The sequence below is a fragment of the Dermochelys coriacea genome, chromosome 4 (assembly GCF_009764565.3).
Source record: "Dermochelys coriacea isolate rDerCor1 chromosome 4, rDerCor1.pri.v4, whole genome shotgun sequence".
In the NCBI taxonomy this organism is placed as follows: domain Eukaryota; kingdom Metazoa; phylum Chordata; order Testudines; family Dermochelyidae; genus Dermochelys; species Dermochelys coriacea.
The window spans coordinates 45,472,135-45,492,292 of NC_050071.1; the positions used below are offsets into that span (position 1 = coordinate 45,472,135).

Consider the following 20,158-nt stretch of genomic DNA (forward strand, 5'->3'; position numbering starts at 1 on the left):
TGGCATAAGGGATGTACAATTAAAAACCCAAACACTTAAATTTTTTTTGTAAACCACTTTTTTATTTAGTTTGTTCCAGTCAGAAACCCTTCTGGTTTAGTGTTGCTGTATTGTATATCAGAAGGCAAGATAGCCAGGCCTTTTGAGTGTACACCCAAACTCTGGTTAAAACCAGAAGTGCCGTTTAATTTTAGATTTATAGATGGTACTAATATGAAGAGAATAGAAAAATACAAGTTTATTATGGTCTAAAATATCACTTAAAAGAAAAAGCTTAAAATGAGATTCAAGAATTCTGTCCTGGATTGAGCAGTTCTTTATTAAGATGTACTTCAAACTTAAGTTGATCTCAATACTCATGAGAATTACTAGTTTATCAGTTGTTAAGCTAATCAACATGGTATGGTTCAGGCTAACCAATGTTGCTAGAACTCTACTTCTCTCATCTCTTACCAAGGGCCTGCAGAACAATACACTACTTTGCCTATATGCATTTGTTACTCTGTATAACATGATGTGATCTTGCTGGTCATCTTAACCTCGAGAACGAGGCATTAAACAACTCTTCCCTCTGAACATAAACATTTTGAAGTGCTGTTCTTTGGCTATATTAGTAACGGTCTTGGGACACTTGGCATATCTAACTTAATTTTCTAATTTGATTTCTAAATCGGAACTCTGTAGATTTTAGTTTTGTATCCCTGGCAGAGAATACCTGATGATTTAAAGTAATCTCCTACAGCTCTGAGATTCCATTCTCAATGAGAAGTATGGTAGCTATTTCAGTAGCTGTCAATGTTTAGTAATATTGCAGATTAATACTGCAGATTAAGCACTTTGTTTTACAACCAAATGGGCTAACAAAAAAGGTGGACAAGACAGTTACATCCTGAACATTTTTAATGGAAATTTTTTTCATAGTTCCTTAAAATAGTCAGTTCCTTAAGGTATCTTGTCCTGTTCATTCTGAAATTTGTATCACTATATCTTAACATTTAAGATTGAACATCTGTCTATTTGTGCACCACACATTTAAAAAATATCAAAGGTTGCATATGTTTTCTTGCAATACTTAACCATATAGATAGTCAGAATCATGGTTACATTTTATATTCTGAAAAGAAATACACCAGTTTTGGCACCAAAAATTTGCTGTCTAATAGCCCTGTGTGTTTTCCAAAACAAAACAAAAATACTTTTATCCAAGTCTGTTAAACTATTTACTAAAAGATGTTCTAAAACTAAATCTTTCTGTATATTGTGACAGCTCCAGTTGAGTAGTCCTCTGTTGGCCACTTAGCACATCTGGATCTCCAAGTGTTTTAAGCCTCCCTGGGTCTTAGCAGGCTGCAGCACTGTTTCTTCCCTTGTGCTCTGTCTGGCACATTTCCAGGGCACTAACTCTCTTACTCCCTCACGGAAATGAAGCCCTTCAAGCTACCTGTGTAGGCCCCAACTTCCAGCACCTCCAGGATACCCCAGTAGCTTATATAAACCCTTCTCCTAGAATCCCACCAAAGGTCTGATCTTTCTGGGCTGCAGATTCTCTCAAGAGGCACGTGATAGGTGTAGCATATAACAGACACTTTTGTTCTGTGACACTTTTGCTCTTTATTTAATAAGCTAGGAAATATACCCATCCATTTAAAAAAAAAAAAAACTACTACTACTACATGCGTTTCCCCTCACCTTGGCAGTCTTGGGGGGGATAATCTGTGTTCAAATACGTAGGGTCCACCCGTCTGTCTCATCCATCTCCTGCAGCATCTTCTCTCATCTTAAGTTAGCCAAAGAGAGAGGAATAGAACAGTTTCTGCCCTTTGTAGCCTTCCTTTCTCCTCTGTCAGATGACTTCCTAGTCAGCCTCAACAGTTGACCACTGAGTCTGATCTGGTGCCTTCATTGTCAGATCACCTCTCCCCTGACAAACCAATTCTCCTAGCTGGGAGTCACTCTTGTCTACAGCTGTTACATTACAATGATCAAGCACTCAAGTCAACAACCCTTTTTGGTTTGCCTTTTTGCTCCAGGCTGGACTGAAATATCAAAGCACACAGAGAAAGCAACTAATTTCCACACTAAAAATGGAATTTGCAGCTTGATAAGGATACATACAAAGTTCATAATCTCACACAGAATTCACTAATTGTGAAGACAGATCCCCAAATCATCACAGAGGTCTGTCATAGTTCACCATCCCAGACAGAATTCAAACAAACAAACCCCTCCGGTCTTCGTTGGTCCAAAAAAGTTGTGGGTTTTTTTTTCATTGTTGCTCTGAATGTTCTTTTTATTTTTCTGCTCAAAGTAACAAGTAGCTAGGTATATTGTGTTTGTAATGGCTCTTATTTGAGATCCTCTTTGCCAATGTAAGCCCTCTCATTTTTGCAAAACCACTTTTGCTTGCCCAGCTTCATTCTTAAGGACCATGAATTGCCTTGTTTTACTTTTTCTGCTTTATCAGTCATTCCAAGAAACTATTAACAATATTCTCCATTTAGTATCTGTTCAGTGTCACTCTTTGTCTAACATTTCCCTATTCTTTGCTATCTTTGTTGAGACATATGAGTATAGGACTTCTCTAGTATTCGATGGGGTAAGTGGATAATTGAGTTTGATGACACTCTTCATCACTCAGTAGTTGCTGCCTGACTCATAAGTCCTTAATTTCTGTGTCTAGGATGCCTATTGGTTGCATGTGTAAAGAAAGTAGAGATATAAGGGAAAGAGTCTCCTTTTCTACTGGAGATGCTGGTTGAAACGTCTGTTTGTTACTGAGTCTTAATCTTTCACTTTTCTCAAGATACAAAAGGCAATCTCATACACTCAGCTTTTTGCTTTGAGCAGGTCCGTGAGGTGCAAAGATGCAAATCTGAACTTTCAAAACAAAGCGCATTTTAAAGTAGACTTTTGTACATTGAGGTGATCCTGCAAAAATTCTAGTAAAGATGATCAAAATTCGGAACTTTGAACATGTTCAGTATTTTATAAAATCTTCTGATAAGTGGTCTAATTCATTTAATTTTATAAAACTGTACATCATTCTCCTTTCTCCAGTGCTGAGTTTTTCTTGTTCCAGTTTTTTCTGTTCTGGTAAAAGAGCTAATACAGATTTTAAAAGGCCCACCAAAACAAGTTCAAGAAAAAACTGGCCTCTAAAGACAGATGATAGGAGATGCCAGTATCATTGGTTCCTTCTCTTCAAATTGAGTTGATTTGAGAGAGTAGAGAACTGTGTCCCTATCTTGTGGGAAGGGTGTTACTTAAGTGATGCTACTGGAAGTCTCAGAATGGCCCAAATGTTAGAAGAAGCACGCATGGGGAGGGAAATCCTTGCAGAGACTGAAAGGTTAACACTGTGGCATCCTAGTTTCTTAGTACTACACAGTGTCTTTTGTGCTATAGCTACACAATCATTCCAATATTGACCCACCTATTGATCTCCATTCGTTCTGTTACTGCACTCATCACCATGGTATCTGATTGCCATTCATGGCTTCCTTTATTCCCTCAGAGAACACAAGGTACTTTTGTCTCCTAACACAAAAAAATTGATAAGGGAGCTTTTGCAGGTCTTGTATTCATCCACTATTCTTAATTCATATTTTTAAATGGGCTAGATTTCAAAGTGACATTGTCTCTTTAAGAAATGGTAGTCATATTTACTAAATAAGTCCATGTTCATACCAGATTTAGTAACCTCTTCTCCCCCAGTGATTATTATTTTCATTTACTGGATTAAGGTTTTCTATCCATTTGGTTGCTCCTATGCTTTCCGTATATCCTCGGAGGATCACTCTGATAAATATAGCTTTTCTCAACTATACGATGGGTGATCTATAAAGATAAGGCATTTTTGAAAAATGGACTGCTTGGAGTCTCTGAAAAGCTCATTTATTTATAGCGTATGCTTACATTTTTACAAATTGAATAGAATAAGTCTTTACTGCAAGAATGGAAGTTTTAAATACATGAACTGTTAGGCATCAAATGATAAAACACTTTGAGTACATAAAGCGTAAATATTGCTTTTAAAAGGCAGATGAAAATTTTCCGCTTCAGGAAATTTTAAACATCACATGGGAAGTATGAAAGTCTTCCTTTCACTTCAAAATATTAAGGTGTTTACTTTCCCACTAAAATGTGTGCAGCTGGTTTGAACTTTCTGACTTGGCAGAGGATTAAATGATTACTGTTGTGCAGACAGTGGTCTAAAAATTTTGAATTCCCTAGTAAACAAATTTGTTTTATTAAGCAATGCCAATAATCTGGAACAAGTTTTTATATTTGTATTTTATATTTTATATGCCTGTAATTCAGGGGTTCTCAAACTTTTGTACTGATGACCCCTTTCACACAGCAAACCTCTGAGTGCGACCACCCCCCTCCCCTTATATATTTAAAAACATGTTTTTATATATTTAACACCATTATAAATGCTAGAGGCAAAGTGAGGTTTGGGGGGTGGAGGCTGACAGCATGTGCCCCCCCCATGCAATAACTTCGCAACCCCCTCAGGGGTCATGACCCCCAGTTTGAGAACCCCTGCTAAATGATAGTCTTAAACATCCAGTACTAAAGTATTGCATAGCATGGCACTTCGCTAATTCTATTCTGCCAACTATGTTCACACAAAAAAACATTTCTTGATAACATAACCTCTTAACATACAATGTTGGTGATGTCTGTCTGGACTATCGTAGTGTGGACACTGCATACAGAATCAGGAACCCATGATTCCTGTTGCACTGGTATAGATTCCCCTTGGTCGCTTTGGGCAAGCCATTTAGTGTAGACACTGCCTCAATGTCCCCATCTTTAAAAGAGGGGTAATATCTACAATACTGTGGGGCTGATGAGGACATCTTATGTAATTTTAAAATATTCAAAATGTGAAATAAAATAAATGTAATTACTTCTGCCCCTAGAAACTGTTGGGTGGGTTTTAGGGAGCTGCTGAATACCCACAGGTTCCATTTGCACTTCAGCTGCCCCTGAAGTCAGTGCTCAACACCTCTGGAAAATTAAGCTATGATTGGCTAAAGTCCAATTCTGCATACCAGAGCCCAATATCGCACAGCTGGTATAATCACTAAATCCCATAAAAGAAAAGTCCATATGTGCATCGCATTAAATGGGTAGGTGAGATGAACCTTTGGCGTTAGAAGGGGACAAAACTAAGGGACCATATGTTGCAGCCTGAATGTAGGGGAGAGATTTTTTGTTAATTGGGAAGAAGTGAGGCTCATGTCAAGGACTGAACAGGCCAAAGACTTTCCTGTGGTGTAAATCAAAAGAAATACAGACTGGAGAGAGAATGGTAGAGACCATTATTTGAAAGGAAGGGTTTTCTGTGGGATGTTATCCTAAGGAAACCCATGGCATTTTGCTATTATAATAAAAAGGGGTTTTATCAGTGCTGTTGTTTGTAGCACACTTTTTTGTGTGTTTGTAACACTTCCTTTTTTGGGGCTATTAATTAGAGGGGATTGTGCTTCAAAATCTATCAAGTGTTGCTAAGAAAGTTTGAGGTCCCTGTTCTATGGAATAAAGACCATCTTTTATATAACCTTCAGTCCTTTTCAATTACTTTAAATAAACATCTAGCCAAAAATGATAAGCCTGCCACTGTCAAAGGAGAAAGGTTTCAATCAGATTCCAAGGTCTTTAAACCACTGAACTGAAGGGTAGAAATACCCCACCACTGTGGGAACATTTACAATCCTCTCCAAATTTATTCTACTTCCTATCAAAATTATTTCAGCCTTTTTTGGACTCATATAAACCCCAGCATCATGGGAGAACTGCTATCTCTGTTAGCTAATGAGAGAACAAAGAGAGAGCAGAATCTAGGTTATGTGGAAATGAGAAGTAAAGTTGAATATCAGTATCTTGAGGTGTTGCCTAGCTCAAAACATCTCACGATCTCCCTAGACATTGCATGTGCACTTAATAGGAGGGTTGTGAAGACTGAACCCTATTAGAATCATAGAATCTCAGGGTTGGAAGGGACCTCAGGAGGTCTTGTCCAACCCCCTGCTCAAAGCAGGACCAATCCCCAACTAAATCATCCCAGCCAGGGCTTTGACAAGCCTGACCTTAAAAACCTCTAAGGTAGGAGATTCCACCACCTCCCTAGATAACCCATTCCAGTGCTTCACCACCTTCCTAGTGAAAAAGTTTTTCCTAATATCCAACCTAAACCTCACCCATTGCAACTTGAGACCATTACTCCTTGTTCTGTCATATGGTGCCACTGAGAACAGTCTAGATCCATCCTCTTTGGAACCCCTTTTCAGGTAGTTGAAAGCAGCTATCAAATCCCCCCTCATTCTTCTCTTCTGCAAACTAAACAATCCCAGTTCCCTCAGCCTTTCCTCCTAAGTCATGTGCTCCAGCCCCCTAATCATTTTTGTTGCCCTCTGCTGGACTCTTTCCAATTTTTCCACATCCTTCTTGTAGTGTAGGGCCCAAAACTGGACACAGTACTCCAGATGAGGCCTCACCAATGCCAAATAGAGAGGAACAATCACGTCCCTCGATCTGCTGGCAATGCTCCTACTTATACAGCCCAAAATGCTGTTAGCTTTTTTGGCAACCAGGGCACACTGTTGACTCAATTTTCATCCACTGTAAGCCCTACGTCCTTTTCTACAGAACTTCTACCTAGCCACTCAGTCCCTAGTCTGTAGCAGTGCATGGGATTCTTCCGTCCTAAGTGCAGGACTCTGCACTTGTCCTTGTTGAATCTCATCAGATTTCTTTTGGCCCAATCCTCTAATTTGTCTAGGTACCTCTGTATCTTATCCCTACCCTCCACTCCTCCCAGTTTAGTGTCATCTGCAAACTTGTTGAGGATGCAATCCACGCCATTTTCCAGATCATTAATGAAGATATTGAACAAAACTGGCCCTAGGACTGAAAACCGAGGAAGCTCCTGAGATGAAAATTTGCCCAGGTCCTCCAAGGTCCTCCCAAAAAATAAAGAATGCAGCTACTCTAGAGAATCACAGTTTGTTTACTGATAAAGAGCCTCAAAAGTAGAAGTTGTCACTGTTATTGACGTTGATTTACTCTACTCAATAAATAAATAAAAGGGAAGATTAAAGACAGAACAAAAATTGAGAATGCTAATGAGAAGATTTGACCTATTAAGCATGAGCTTATCTGCCTCAAATGTGCTCAGAAGAAAATACTTAGTTTAAAACTGGCAGATTTGTAAACCAGTTCTTCTCTGTAAAGAAGATATAATTATCTTGCTAGGCCACTTAGTGTCTCAAAGACATTAACAATTCTGATCAATAATAAACATGCTCTCTCCATTGACTTTGGCTGGGCATTAGTTCATTTTTGCAGGTGATATATGTGAACTTTTTTGAGACAATCTTTATACATCATAGAGGTGCTATATAAGGCATAAGGAAATTTCTCTTGCTTTTCAATGTGATTATTAAGTGCAGAATTTAGGATTTTCAACTCACTCCCACAAGAAATAAGAATGGCCATGCAACTAATTACTTTGAAAATTAAATGAGAAACTAATTTTTTCATCTTGTTTGCCTTCATTTTCTATAGACAGAAAGCATAGACAACCATGTAAATAATCAACTAATGGAGCTATTTTTCCTGTCTGTAGAAAGAAAGTGTTATCGAAACCGTAGCCTGAAAAATTGAAACTGGAAATAAAGCACAGATTTTTTTAAGGGAGGATAATTAGCCAGTAGAGCAGTTTGTAGAGGATCCCCATCACTTGACGGCTTTAAATAGAGAATATAATTTTAAATCAAGCACATCTTCCCCAAAGAGATCTAGTTCAGCCACAAGTTACAGGATTCAATGCTGGCATTACTTGATACAGTTCAATAGCCTCTATTATAGAAGTGGTCAGACAAGGGACTAAATCTGCCAAGAGAATTAGGTGTTTTAATGCCTAACTTTTAGAGCTCATGCCACCCAGTGCAATCTACAGGCCCAAGATACATGCTTACACTCACTATACAATGTATGTGGAGAGAAGGGCATCTAAGGATGGAATCCACAAAAGCCAGCAAGCTGAGTGGGGAGCTGCCTAAGGACTTGTATATACAAACACTTTGAGGCAAACCAGGGTGTAAATCCACTCCATGCTACCCTGTCCCATACATTTATACACATTCCACAATGGAATGACTTCAACAGGAGAGTTTGAGAAAGCCCTGTGTCTGAATACCTCATAGCAAAGTGGTTAGGGCAGTCTCCTGAGAGGTAGGAACTATGAGTTTAAATCCCACGCCATATGAACTCTGCTGTTGTAAGCTAAAAGGTCTTTGATCTAGCCCATTTTGAAATAGATTAAACCACACTAAGGAACTTTTAGTGTGCAGCAGCATGGTCCACACAGACACCTACTGTGCAGGGCAGTAAATTTACATTCTAGCTTGCCATGAACTAAGTGTTTGTACAGACAAGCCCTAAACTAGCCATTAGGAAATGCCCGGAAGGGAGGTGTGGCCTACAGCTTGCTCCTCAAAGGAAGTTAGGCACTTATCTCTGCTTGGTATTCTCAGTTGTGAACCCTCTTCTGGAGTTAGGTGCCTAGACAAGAAACAGAGGAGGAAGTGGGTGGCAGTATCACCCACCCATCTAATTTCTAGCCCAGTGGTTGGAGTGCTCGCTTGGGATGTGGGAGTCCCGGATGAGTGGACTAATTTAATTATTTGTATACATTTATACACATTCCACAATGGAATGACTTCAACAGGAAAGCTTATGAAAGACGTGCTTCTGAATAGCCCAGTGGTTAGGGCACTCTCCTGAAAGGTAGGAGACATGAGTTCAAATCCCCTCTCCATATGAGGCGGAGGGGAGAATTGAACCCAGGTATTCCACATCCTGGTGAGTGTTCTAACCAGTGCCCTAAAATGATAAGGTGTTATGGGGAATAACCATCACTTCCTCTGGCCATTTTGCGTGGGTTTGAGCATGCTCTGAGCACACATTCTGGACCACACCCCGCAGGCAAGATAGGAGAGGGAATGCCTGGAATGAGAATCCTCCTGGGGCTTATGTATGAGGCAGGCAGCCAACACTGAGATGGCAGTGTACATGGTTACTGGTAGAAACTTAAGCACCCACAGACTTAGGCAACAACTCAGTAGTGATTTTGAGGATCTCAATGGCACCTAAATATTGGACTCAGATGCCCAAGTTATTGTATAGATCTAGCTATAGATCATTACACTTTTTTTGTCTGTCTTAAAATATATGAATCTATTGTTTTCTGTTTTTGAACACTTAGGGGGCACACTGATACCAAGGTAACATGGTGGTAACATAAATACTAAGATATAGGATCATAGAAATGTAAGGCTGAAAGGGAAGAAGCAAAAAAGTGCAGCTCCTTGCGCTGTGGTAGAACCAAGTAAACCTAGACCATCTCTGATAGGTGTTTATTCAACCTGTTCTTAAAAACCTACAATGATGGGGATTCCACAGCCTCCCTTGGAACCTATTCCAGAGTTTAACCACCTTTATAGTTAGATATTAGGAAAAATGTTCTAACTTAAATATACCTTGCTTCAGATTGAGTCCATTATTCTTGTCCTACTTTCGGTGGACATAGAGAACAATTGATCACTGTCCTCTTTATTACAGCCCTTAACACACTTGAAGACTGCTATCAGGTCTTCTTTTCTCAAGACTAAACATGCCCAGTTTTTTTAATCTTTCCTCGTAGATCAGATTTTCTAAATCTTTGCAATTTTCTAAAACACTCCAATTTGTCCACATATTTCCTAAACTGTGGCACCTAGAGTTGGACAAAGTACTCCCGCTGCGGCCCCATCAATGCCAGGTAGAGCAAGACAATTACCTGCTGTATCTTACATACAACACGCCAGAATATTAGCCATTTTTGCAATTGCATCACACAGTTGACTCAGCTTCAATTTGTGATCTACCATAACCCCCGGATCCTTTTCAGCAGTACTACCACCTAGCCAGTTATTTCCATTTTGTAGTTGTGCATTTGATTTTTCCTTCTATGTGAAATACTTTGCACTTTTCTTTATTGAGTTTCATCTTGTTGAATTCAGACCAATTCTCCAATTCAAGGTCATTTTGAATTCTAATCATGTCCTTCAAAGTCCTTGCAACCCCTCCAAGATTGGTGTCATCTGCAAATTTTAATAAGCATAATCTCCACTCCAATATCCAAGTAATTAATAAAAATATGGAATAGTACCAGACCCATGACTGGCCATTCCGGGACCCCACTAGTGGATACACCCTCCCAGTTTGACAGTGAACTATTGATAACTACTCTTTCAGTATGGTCATTCAGCCAGTTGTGCACCCACTTATAGTAACTTCATTTAGACTGCATTTCTCTTGTTTGCTTATGAGAATGTCATGTGTCAAAAGTCTTACTAAAATCAAGCTATATCATGTCTACTGATTCCCCGCATCTACTAAGCCTGTCAAAGAAGGAAATTTAATTTGATTTGCCATGATTTATTCCTGACATATCCATGCTGGCTATTCCTTATAACCCTATTATCCTCTAGATTAGCAGTTCCCAAACATTTCCCATACATGATCCCAGTTTTAGATATATTGCTTCCTGTGACCCCAGACAACCTTTGAAAAATGGATCCTCTGTGCAGCGTGACCTCATATGCACCATATGTGCAAGATCATGTTGCATGGAGGATGCTATTTTGCTTTACAAAATGGCATCCTCCACACAGCATAACCTTGCACACATGCAGTGAATATGAAGTCATGCTGTCTGGAGAATGTCATTTTGTAAAATAGCATCCTTCGCATAATTGTGATTTCTGCAACCCCATCTGCTAATGGAGAGACTACCTTTGGGGTTGTGACCTACAGTTTGGGAACCACTGCTCTAGGTGCTTAAAATTAATTGATTGTTAATTTGTTCCAGTATCTTTCCAAGTATCAAAGTTATGCTGACTGGTCTATAATTCCCTGGGTCCTCTTTGTTCCCCTTTTTAAAGATAAGCCCTTCTCCAGTCCTCTGGGATGTAACCCATCCTCCATGAGTTCTTGATGATAATTGTTAATAGTTCCAAGATTTCTTCAACTAGTTCCCTAAATATTCTAGGATGAATTTCATCAGACCTTGCTGATTTGAATATATTTAACTTGTGTTAATATCCTTTAACTTGTTCTCCTCTATTTCGGCTTGAACTCCTTGCCGCTTGTTGTTAATAATAACTGTGTTGAATATCTGGTCACCATTAACCTTTTTCGAGAAGTTCGAAGCAAAATAAGTTTTAAACGTCTCAGCCTTTGTGATGTCATCAGTTATTAGCTCTCCTTCCATGCTTAGTAAAGGACCTATGCTTTCCTTCGTCTTTTTCTTGCTCCTAATATATTTGAAGAACCTCTTCTCATTGCCTTTTATGTTCCATTCTAAGTTTAACTCATTTTGTTAGCCTTTCTGATTTTTTTCTACATGCTTATGCTATTCTTTGGTACTCCTTCATAGCAAATAGTTCATGTTTCCATGTTTTTGTAGAATTCCTTTTTGATTTTCAGGTAATTAAAAGCACTCCTGATGGAGCCATATGGGCCTCTTACTAGTCTTCCAGACTTTCCTTCACTTCAGGGTAGTTTACAGTTGTGCCTTTAGTATTGTCTCTTTGGAAACTGCCAGCTCTCCTGAAACTTTTTCCCTTAGATTTTTTTCCCATGGGACCTTACCTACCATTTTTCAGGGACTGTTAAAGTCTGCTTTTTCGAAGTCCATTATCCTTATTTTGCTGCTCTCTCTCTCCTTTCCTTTGAATGACAAAATCTATCATTTCATGACCACTTTCACCCAACTTGCCTTCCACCTTCATATTTGCTACCAGTTTCTCCCTATTAGACACAATCAAGTCTAAAATAGCTGTCCCCCTTGTTACTTCCTCCTCTTTCTGAAACAAAAAGTTGTCCCCAATACATTCCAAGAACTTTCTGGAAATTTTGTGTTTTGCTGTATTACTTTTCCAATATGTATCTGGGTAGTTAAAGTCCCCCATTACTACCAAGTCTTGTGTTTTGGATATTTCTGTTGTTTGTTTTAGAAATGCCTCGTCCACCTCTTCTTCCTGATTTGGTGGTCTATAGTAGACCCCTACCATGACATTAACCCTATTTTTACCCCTTTTATCTTTATCCAGGGACTCTCATCCAGTCTGCCTCACACCTTCTTCTGGACCTCAGAGCAAGTGTATATATTCTTGATGTATAATGCAACACCTCCTCCCTTTTTACCCTGCCTGTCCCTCCTGAACAAGCTATATCCTCTGTACCAATATTCCAGTCATGCAACTTATCTCACAAATTCATAATTTAGCTTATGTACTAATACTTCCATTTCTTCCTGTTTATTCCCCATACTCCTTGCAGTTGCATATTGACATTGAGCAGATTCTCCCACTGATTTTCTTGTTATTGCTTCTATGTCCCTATTGTAAATGTCCATGTCTTCCCCTCACCCCACCTAGCCCTCTGTTATTTGATTCTTACATGTAGTCTTTTGTCACCTGCCCCCCTTTGAACCTAGTTTAAAGCCTTCCTCACTAGGTTGGCAAGTCGGTGCCCAACGATGCTCTTCCCTTCTTAGTCAGGCGGGCCCTATCTCTTCCCAACAGTTCTTCTTCCGGGAACAGCATCTCATGGTCGAGGAAGCCGAAGCCCTCCCGTTGACACTATCAGCACAGCTATGCATTCATCTCCAGGAGGTGGATGTCCCTGCCTGGGCCCTTATCCTCAATGGGAGGATAGATGAGAGGACAATTTACATAAGAACGGCCATACTGGGTCAGACCAAAGGTCCATCAAGCCCAGTATCCTGTCCTCTGACAGTGGCCGATGGCAGATGCTCCAAAGGGAATGAACAGAAAAGTTATCATCAAGTGATCCATGCCCTGTCACCCAATCCCAGCTTTTGGCAAACAGAGGCTAGGGACGCCATTGATGGACCTATCTTCCAAGAATCTATCTAGCTCCCTTTTGAACCCTGTTACAGTATTGGCCTTCACAACACCCTCTGGCAAGGAGTTCCAGAGGTTGACAGTGCATTGTGTGAAAAAATACTTTCTTGTGTTTGTTTTAAACGTGCTACCTATTAATTTCATTTGGGGCCCCCTTGTTCTTGTATTATGAGAAGGAGTAAATAACACTTCCTTATTTACTTTCTCTATTCCACTCATGATTTGTGCCCCTGACGCTTGCTCTCAAATCTCTGTAGTCACTGCTGATTTTCTCAGGGCTATACCTGGCAATATCATTAGTGCCCATGTGGATGAGCAGCATGGACTAGTGGTCAGAGGGACAACTGAGCCTCTGCAGACTATCTATAATGTCTTGGCTCAGGCAGACAGCACACACTGGTCCAACTAATTTGGAAAAGTTGTATAGTGTGAATGTTTTTGTTATTTCCAGCTTCTTCCTTTTTAAAAAAACAAAAACCTTTTTAGGAGCTGAACTCGTAATTCTAATTTATTTTCCATTTACAGAAAGAATCTTCTGAAAGGAGGATGTGGGGAGAGAGTGAAAAGATGTTGTGGCATATAGACTAAAGGATAAAAAAAAGAGTCTTTACTAGGAACTTGAGGGATATTTGGCTGTTCCAGGAGTGGGGAGTGGAGTGGGAATAGGCAAGTCACAAGTGGGAAGAAATAAAGCATGTGGTTAGGTAGGAGGAGTTAGTAGATTAGCGCATGATGGGAATGTAGTAAGAAATAAGTGAGGTAGGCAAGACAGCATTATGCAGGGCCTTGAAAAAAAGAATGATGAATTAAACCTTGAGGTGGAATGAGACGAAAAGCAAATGTGGGGACTGAAATGAGGTGGGCTTAATATGACTGAAGCAGCAGCAAGAAACATACCTTAAGTTGCAGCATATTGAATAGATTGGAGAGTGGAGAGGCAGTAAACTGGACAGGAGAAGATTGCAGATAATGAGGTGATTGGCTACAGTTTTGGCAGTAGGTATACAGAAGTGAATTTTGAAGATCTTGTAGAAGCAGCCTCACAATTTGGCAAGAACCTGGATCTAAGAAGAGGTAGGAGTCCAAGATTCTGAGGTTGCAGGGTTGCATGACTAAGAGATAGCAGAGAGGAGTAGTGTGCATTTGTTAGTGGAGAGGGAGCTGAAGATGAGCAGAGATGGTTCAGGGAAAAGTTCAGTTTTGGACATGTTTGATTTCAAGAAATTATGGGACATCCATGATAAGACATCAAAAGGCATGCAATGATGTAAGACTGGATAAAGAGAAAGAGCTTTGAGTGTTGTCCTTGAAAAGTGACATCAATATACAATAGTAAACTCTAGCTTAATAGTAAAGGCTTAGAGGATCAGGTTATTAATCTTTGGCTTTCTTAGGCTTGTGTAAATGGTGTATTTAAGAGGAGCCTACTTATATTTAAGGAAAATCATCTGAGAGTACTGAATGATATTTTAAATTTGAAGAGAACATACTGTTGAATTTTGTATGGTGTTTGCATATACCCTGTATTTATTTGTTCCTTTTTTGTTTGTTTTTGTTTCCAGGAGATGCCCTTGTTGCTATAAATGATGTTGATGTGAACACTGAGAATATAGAAAGGGTTTTGTCTTGCATTCCGGGTCCTATGCAGGTATAGTACTTTTGCGAGAAATGTATACTGTGTTTTTGATACATTTACCACTGCCCATCAATATTAATTTTATTCTCCCTACTGATGACAGGATCTTACCTCATTTTTGGAACACATTAACTTTTAACCATTAATATCACAGCAATAAATATTACCTGTATGCAAAGAAGCAAGTTATAGTTGCTGTGAAAACTGCAACTTTGAACTCTATGATCTATGTAAATAGAGGATAATATATGAAATGATGTGGTGTCTTGATCATACTGATGTTAGTTGAGATGGGGAAGATTGAGTGTCTGGTCTATAGATGTTCGGTATGAGGCAAAATATCACTGTCTTGCTAATAATAATGACAAGTAAACTATTGGTCAGAAGTGGTGGGTGAATAATGGGGAGTTTGTCTGTTTGTAATCCACATTGGGCATATATATATAATGAAGAGTGATGAAGAGGATTTTTTAATTATAGGCTGTTTTGGCAAGATGCTCTTTATTGTCGTAATGGGAATCATGTAAGTATCTAGATATATAACTTAAAATAATTTTTGTCAATATAAATGATGGCCACAAAGTCACATCTGGGGAAAAACAACTTGCCAGTTAACCATAACAGCATTTAGATGGAACGCTGTTGACATCTCTGTGAAATCAAATTGAGATCTTGGACTCCCAGAAGGCACAAATGACAAATCCAACAACTTTTTGTTTAAAATATGTATTAAAGTTATTGCCCCTGAATAAGATGGAGGATGTCATCCTTTCCGCCCCATACTTGCTCTTCTAGCTGAACAAGGATCCTGGAGTCAAGATAACAAGTTTATAGATTCTGGTACTGGGAAAACAGCAAGTAGATTTTTCGACCTCTTACATACAGCCTCTATGCTGCCTACAACAGAGATCTATAGACATAACAGATCAATAATATCTATCCCAATCTGGGTCTGTTTTCCTCTGGTAAGCAGAAAAAAGAGTTCATAACTAACAATCTGAAAGCATCTTCCTTTACTCAGTGAAGTTAAGGTTTGAGGAGAATAAAAATTACTGTATCTGTAAATAGTTAGACAAGATTGAGGCAGTGAGAGCTCTGGAAAACCTCTCAGACTTTGCTGATATTCCTTTCCTGTACCAATGTTATTTATTATATATATCTGTTAAATTTCTGTAGTTTGCTTACATACTGTAATGTTACATATGTGGTCTATTATGGTTTATTTCTATTCCCTTATGGCACTCGGTTTTGCTGCTGGAAAATCTCTATACAAACATTTGATTCCATGTGCTCTGTATCTCTATTTTTAAATCAGTGGTTAAGTGAGTGGCTTCATATGGACTTGGGGCCAGTTTCTGGAGTGTGACTGATCAGCACAATCAGGAATGGTAAAAAGGTGGCTTAAAATTCACATATGCATTTCCATGATCCCACTGACATCCCCTTTGTACTGAATTAGAGTTTTCCGAGGATTACTTTAATTTATGTTCTCGGCACTCCCTAAGGGAATGAAATTACAAGTAAGGATCAGAATGATTTAGGGGCACCCTAGCCATGCCTCCTTTCCCCTACTGTACCAGCAACAGGGAGAGAAGGTGGCGTAAGAGCCCTTACATCAGCTCTATGTCATCAGGGATTACCTTTTTACTGGGTAATCTTCCTTGGGCTGTTTATGCCAGTTTTAGGCCTGATTATGTTGGTGGTGTAGTACAAAGCACAGAGAATCTGGCCTTATGTTTGAGGCTAAGGATATGTCTACACTGCAAAACAAACAAACAAAAAACCATGGCAGTGAGTCTCAGAGCCTAGTGCTACAGACTTGGGCTTGTGGGGCTCACACTGCAGCATTAAAGATAGCTGTGTAGACTTCTGGCTCAGGCTGGAGCTCAGGCTCTGAAGCTCACTAGGGTTACCAGGCGTCCATTTTTTGACTGGAGCGCCTGGTCGAAATGGGACCCTGACAGCTTCGCTCAGCACTGCTGACTGAGACGCTAAAAGTCTGGTTGGTGGCACAGCAGGGCTAAGGCAGACTCCTTACTTGCCCTGGCTCCACGCAGCTCCCGGAAGCAGCTGGCATGTCTGGCTCCTAGACACAGGGGCTCCGCACGCCCCCGGCCCGAGCACCGGCTCCGCAGCTCCCATTATTTGGGAACCGCAGCCAAAGGGAGCTGTGGGGATGGCACCTATGGGCGCGGGCAGCATGCAGATCCCCCTGGCCACCTCTCCACCTGAGGCCGCCTAAGGTAAGCGTCCCCCAAAGCCCAAATCCCTCACCCCATCCTACACCCCAACACCCTGCCCCATGTCGGAGCCCTCTCCCACAAACTAACTCCCTCCCTGAGCCTGCACCCTGCACCTTTCCCACACCCCAAACCCGTCATCCAGCCCCACCTCAGAGCAGGTCATTACACTCAGATGAACACACTGCCATTTACAGCGAAGTTGGTGCTAGTGTTTGTGGGTTGTATATCTGCAGTTGCAGTAAGTCTAAGTGCTAGTGTGTCAGTTTAGGAAGGTTTCCAAGATATTTGACACCATGGAGCTTGACTAAACAAGTAAAGTTGTGGTCAAGTATTGGCAGAACTCCACTGTAGAAGAATCCTGTCGCATCCTGCCTTTGACCAAATAGGTAGTTGCTGTAGCTACTGTTGTTGACTGAATGTGAAAAGCAGAAAATGTTGCTTAATTAACTGTATACTTGTTAACTTAGAGCATATATATGTTGCTCAAACATCCCATATACACTTTTTTATAGTAGTTAATGTTAATGCAGCCTTAACATTCCCATTTGTCGATAAATCTGTCAAGCAGACAGTGATTGCTTGAAATGTATAACTGTTTCTCATGTTGGCTTTCCAAAACCTTTTATTAAAGTGCAATTATTCTCTAGTAACTGAACCAGCTTAAATCAAGCCAGAAGAGTGATTACCTAAATAGACTGTTGGAGAATTTTAATATATAGTTCTGGTTTTTTGCAATTGAAAACATTCTGTTCATGCCGCATCAGAAACAGAAGTTTCATTGCTTGCAAGCTTTAGTAAGAAAGATTGCTTGTTCCCAAACTGAGTAGTTAGTGTATTATCATTCGCTAAGCATTGCAAAAGACATTGGATATAAGAAGTTTGCAGCTGCATAAGACAAACTGTAATGTTCTAAGTCAGTTATTTCCATAATAAGTTGCCACTGCTCTTTTGTGAGTATACATAACTTAAACATACAAAAAATATACATAACTTTTTGCTATCTGCATTTTCAGAAAAAAATTATCTAACTTCTCTTAGCCCCAGTGAATGTGAATATAGTTTATCTTGCCCGCAAGCAATACTTCTAGGATTGTGCTTATCTTACACAAATATCAATTTTTGGATAGATAACGCCCAGTTTAGCATTTTGTAAAATATGCCCACGCACCACCACAAAAGCCCACCCAGCACCACAAACAGTTGCTACATCAGATTGTATTTTTTCTAGGCAAGAACCACATCTACCTGTCTGCTTCCACAGGATCTAGCACAATCATGCCCTGATTCTGAAGCGTTTGGGTACTACCACAATGCAAATAATAAAATAGGTAGAAAGATGCAGAAGTAAATAAAAAACTAAACAAAAATATCCTTATTTTAACAAAGCAGATTATCACTGAATATCTGAAGGTTTTATAGCAGTCTTTGAACATGATCTGGAGACTACAAAGTACCCCAGCCTCAGAAAGATTTGAGAGAATCCTGAATATTTACACTGTTAGTTCCATACAGGACCTACATTTTAACTTGCTGTAACCAAACCAGCTGCTACTTAATTTGACACAGATCACTGCTTGTGTTGACCCACTTCTGCTTAGCTTTGCTCATAAGAATATTGATGAGTCTGGACCCAAGGTTTCTTTTCCTTTACCATTGTTTAGAAAAGAAAACCAGACCCTATATTAGAACAGGCTTAAGTAAATACAGTGATTTACTTAATTGAATTCAGCTTGGCTGACTATGTTTCTTCATGTCCCATGAAATTATTGCAAGACACACAGGCTCTACCATACCCTAGTCATAAGGGTAACAATAAGAAAAAAATCTCTGACTTTCTCCAGGATCTATTTTAACCAAATACTTTGAAAACATTCAGTTAAGTGAATGTAACTGACATTTCTGAAGTGTCTTTCAGCCAAAGATCTCAAAGCACTTGGCAAACTTTATAGAATATATATACAGACTTTGGGCTTCCTTCACCCTGATTTATTTTAAGTGGGGGAAGTAAGGAAAAGTGTTGTTTTTTTTTAAATGGGTGACCATTAAAATGACCTTTTTTTAAATGGATGATTCACTGAGCTGCCTGTAACCCACAGCACTGTAGTTGTAGTCCCACATGTTCCAGCTCTGCTTTTGGACTACCTCTATCCTTAAAGCCCAGAGTTAGGAGCAGCTAAACCTGTAGTCTGCTCTCCATTCCGAGATGACAGGATGATAGGAAAGCTAATGATTGAAGGTAAAGGGGGAATTGTGGATGACAAAAGGTGGTTCAAGACCTGGGAAGAAGGCCACTTCCAGCTTGTGTAGTGGAGGGCCAGTTTGAAGTTGTGCTTGTGGAGGTAGGGGTCCACCAGTCATTTCACCACTGCTGGAGATTATGTCATGTATCACTGAAAGGTAACCATGTCTAAGGTAAAGGTGGCAGCTTTCCTCCACTCAGGAGAGAGTGAAGAATATTTGAAATGACAGAGAAATCTTAAGTAGACAGAATGTCAGAATTTAGCCATGATCTGAGGCTTACAGCCATGTTCTCACAAAAGAATACAACACACCTATTGTACACCAGCAGTGAATTTGTCCCTGTAACTGGTATATAGAATTGATGATGCAGAATTTTGGATGCATGGTACTACCAGCTGCTTAGAGTACTGTATATATGAATGATTTCAAAGTAAGTGATTATCACCATATGTAGATATTACATACAAATAAACTATGTGAAAAAATATTATTTAGGTTGCAAAGTCAAGCGCTGAAAAGTTAGGAAAGGCCAGAATGCAGGTTGCCTGTGCAACTTTAATGTGGTCCCCTTGTGCATTTTGATACAGGCTGTAATTGATCACATACCATTTTTCCACAGGACTCTTGCCTCATTCAGTGCACAGGATGAATGGTGCTCACTGAATGAGCTGGATGAATTCATATTTCTTAAGTCTTAGGAATCGTGAGTTCAGTGCTGGAATGGAGTGGTGCTGTAGTGATTATGAATCCTTCTCTCCCTGCCCCCTTTGCTCCCATTAACCTGCTGAGTCTGGCTTGTGCTCCTATCCCCGTTTCTGCATCTCACCCCTCTGCATTTGAGTTAGAGGTCTTCATCCTCCTCCTCCTGCATGCTGCTTGGATGCTAGCAGCAGGAGCATTGAGAGCACAAAAAAAGATTTCAGAGTAGCAGCCATGTTAGTCTGTATCCGCAAAAACAAAAGGCGTACTTGTGGCACCTTAGAGACTAACAAATTTATTTTAGCATAAGCTTTCGTGAGATGCAGCTCAAAGTGAGCTGTAGCTTACAAAAGCTT

The 20,158-nt window shown here is 39.8% G+C and overlaps 1 protein-coding gene across 3 annotated transcripts in view; it reads left to right on the plus strand.

Moving 5' to 3' along the window:
- The window catches only part of INTU (inturned planar cell polarity protein), a 109,143-nt gene that overhangs the window by 17,321 nt on the left and 71,664 nt on the right, over nucleotides 1-20,158 (plus strand). For all 3 annotated transcript variants that reach the window (XM_038400715.2, XM_038400714.2, XM_038400716.2), the window contains exon 3: nucleotides 14,546-14,631. In XM_038400715.2, the coding sequence (XP_038256643.1) occupies nucleotides 14,546-14,631 (86 nt within the window). The remainder of the gene's footprint in view (nucleotides 1-14,545; nucleotides 14,632-20,158) is intronic.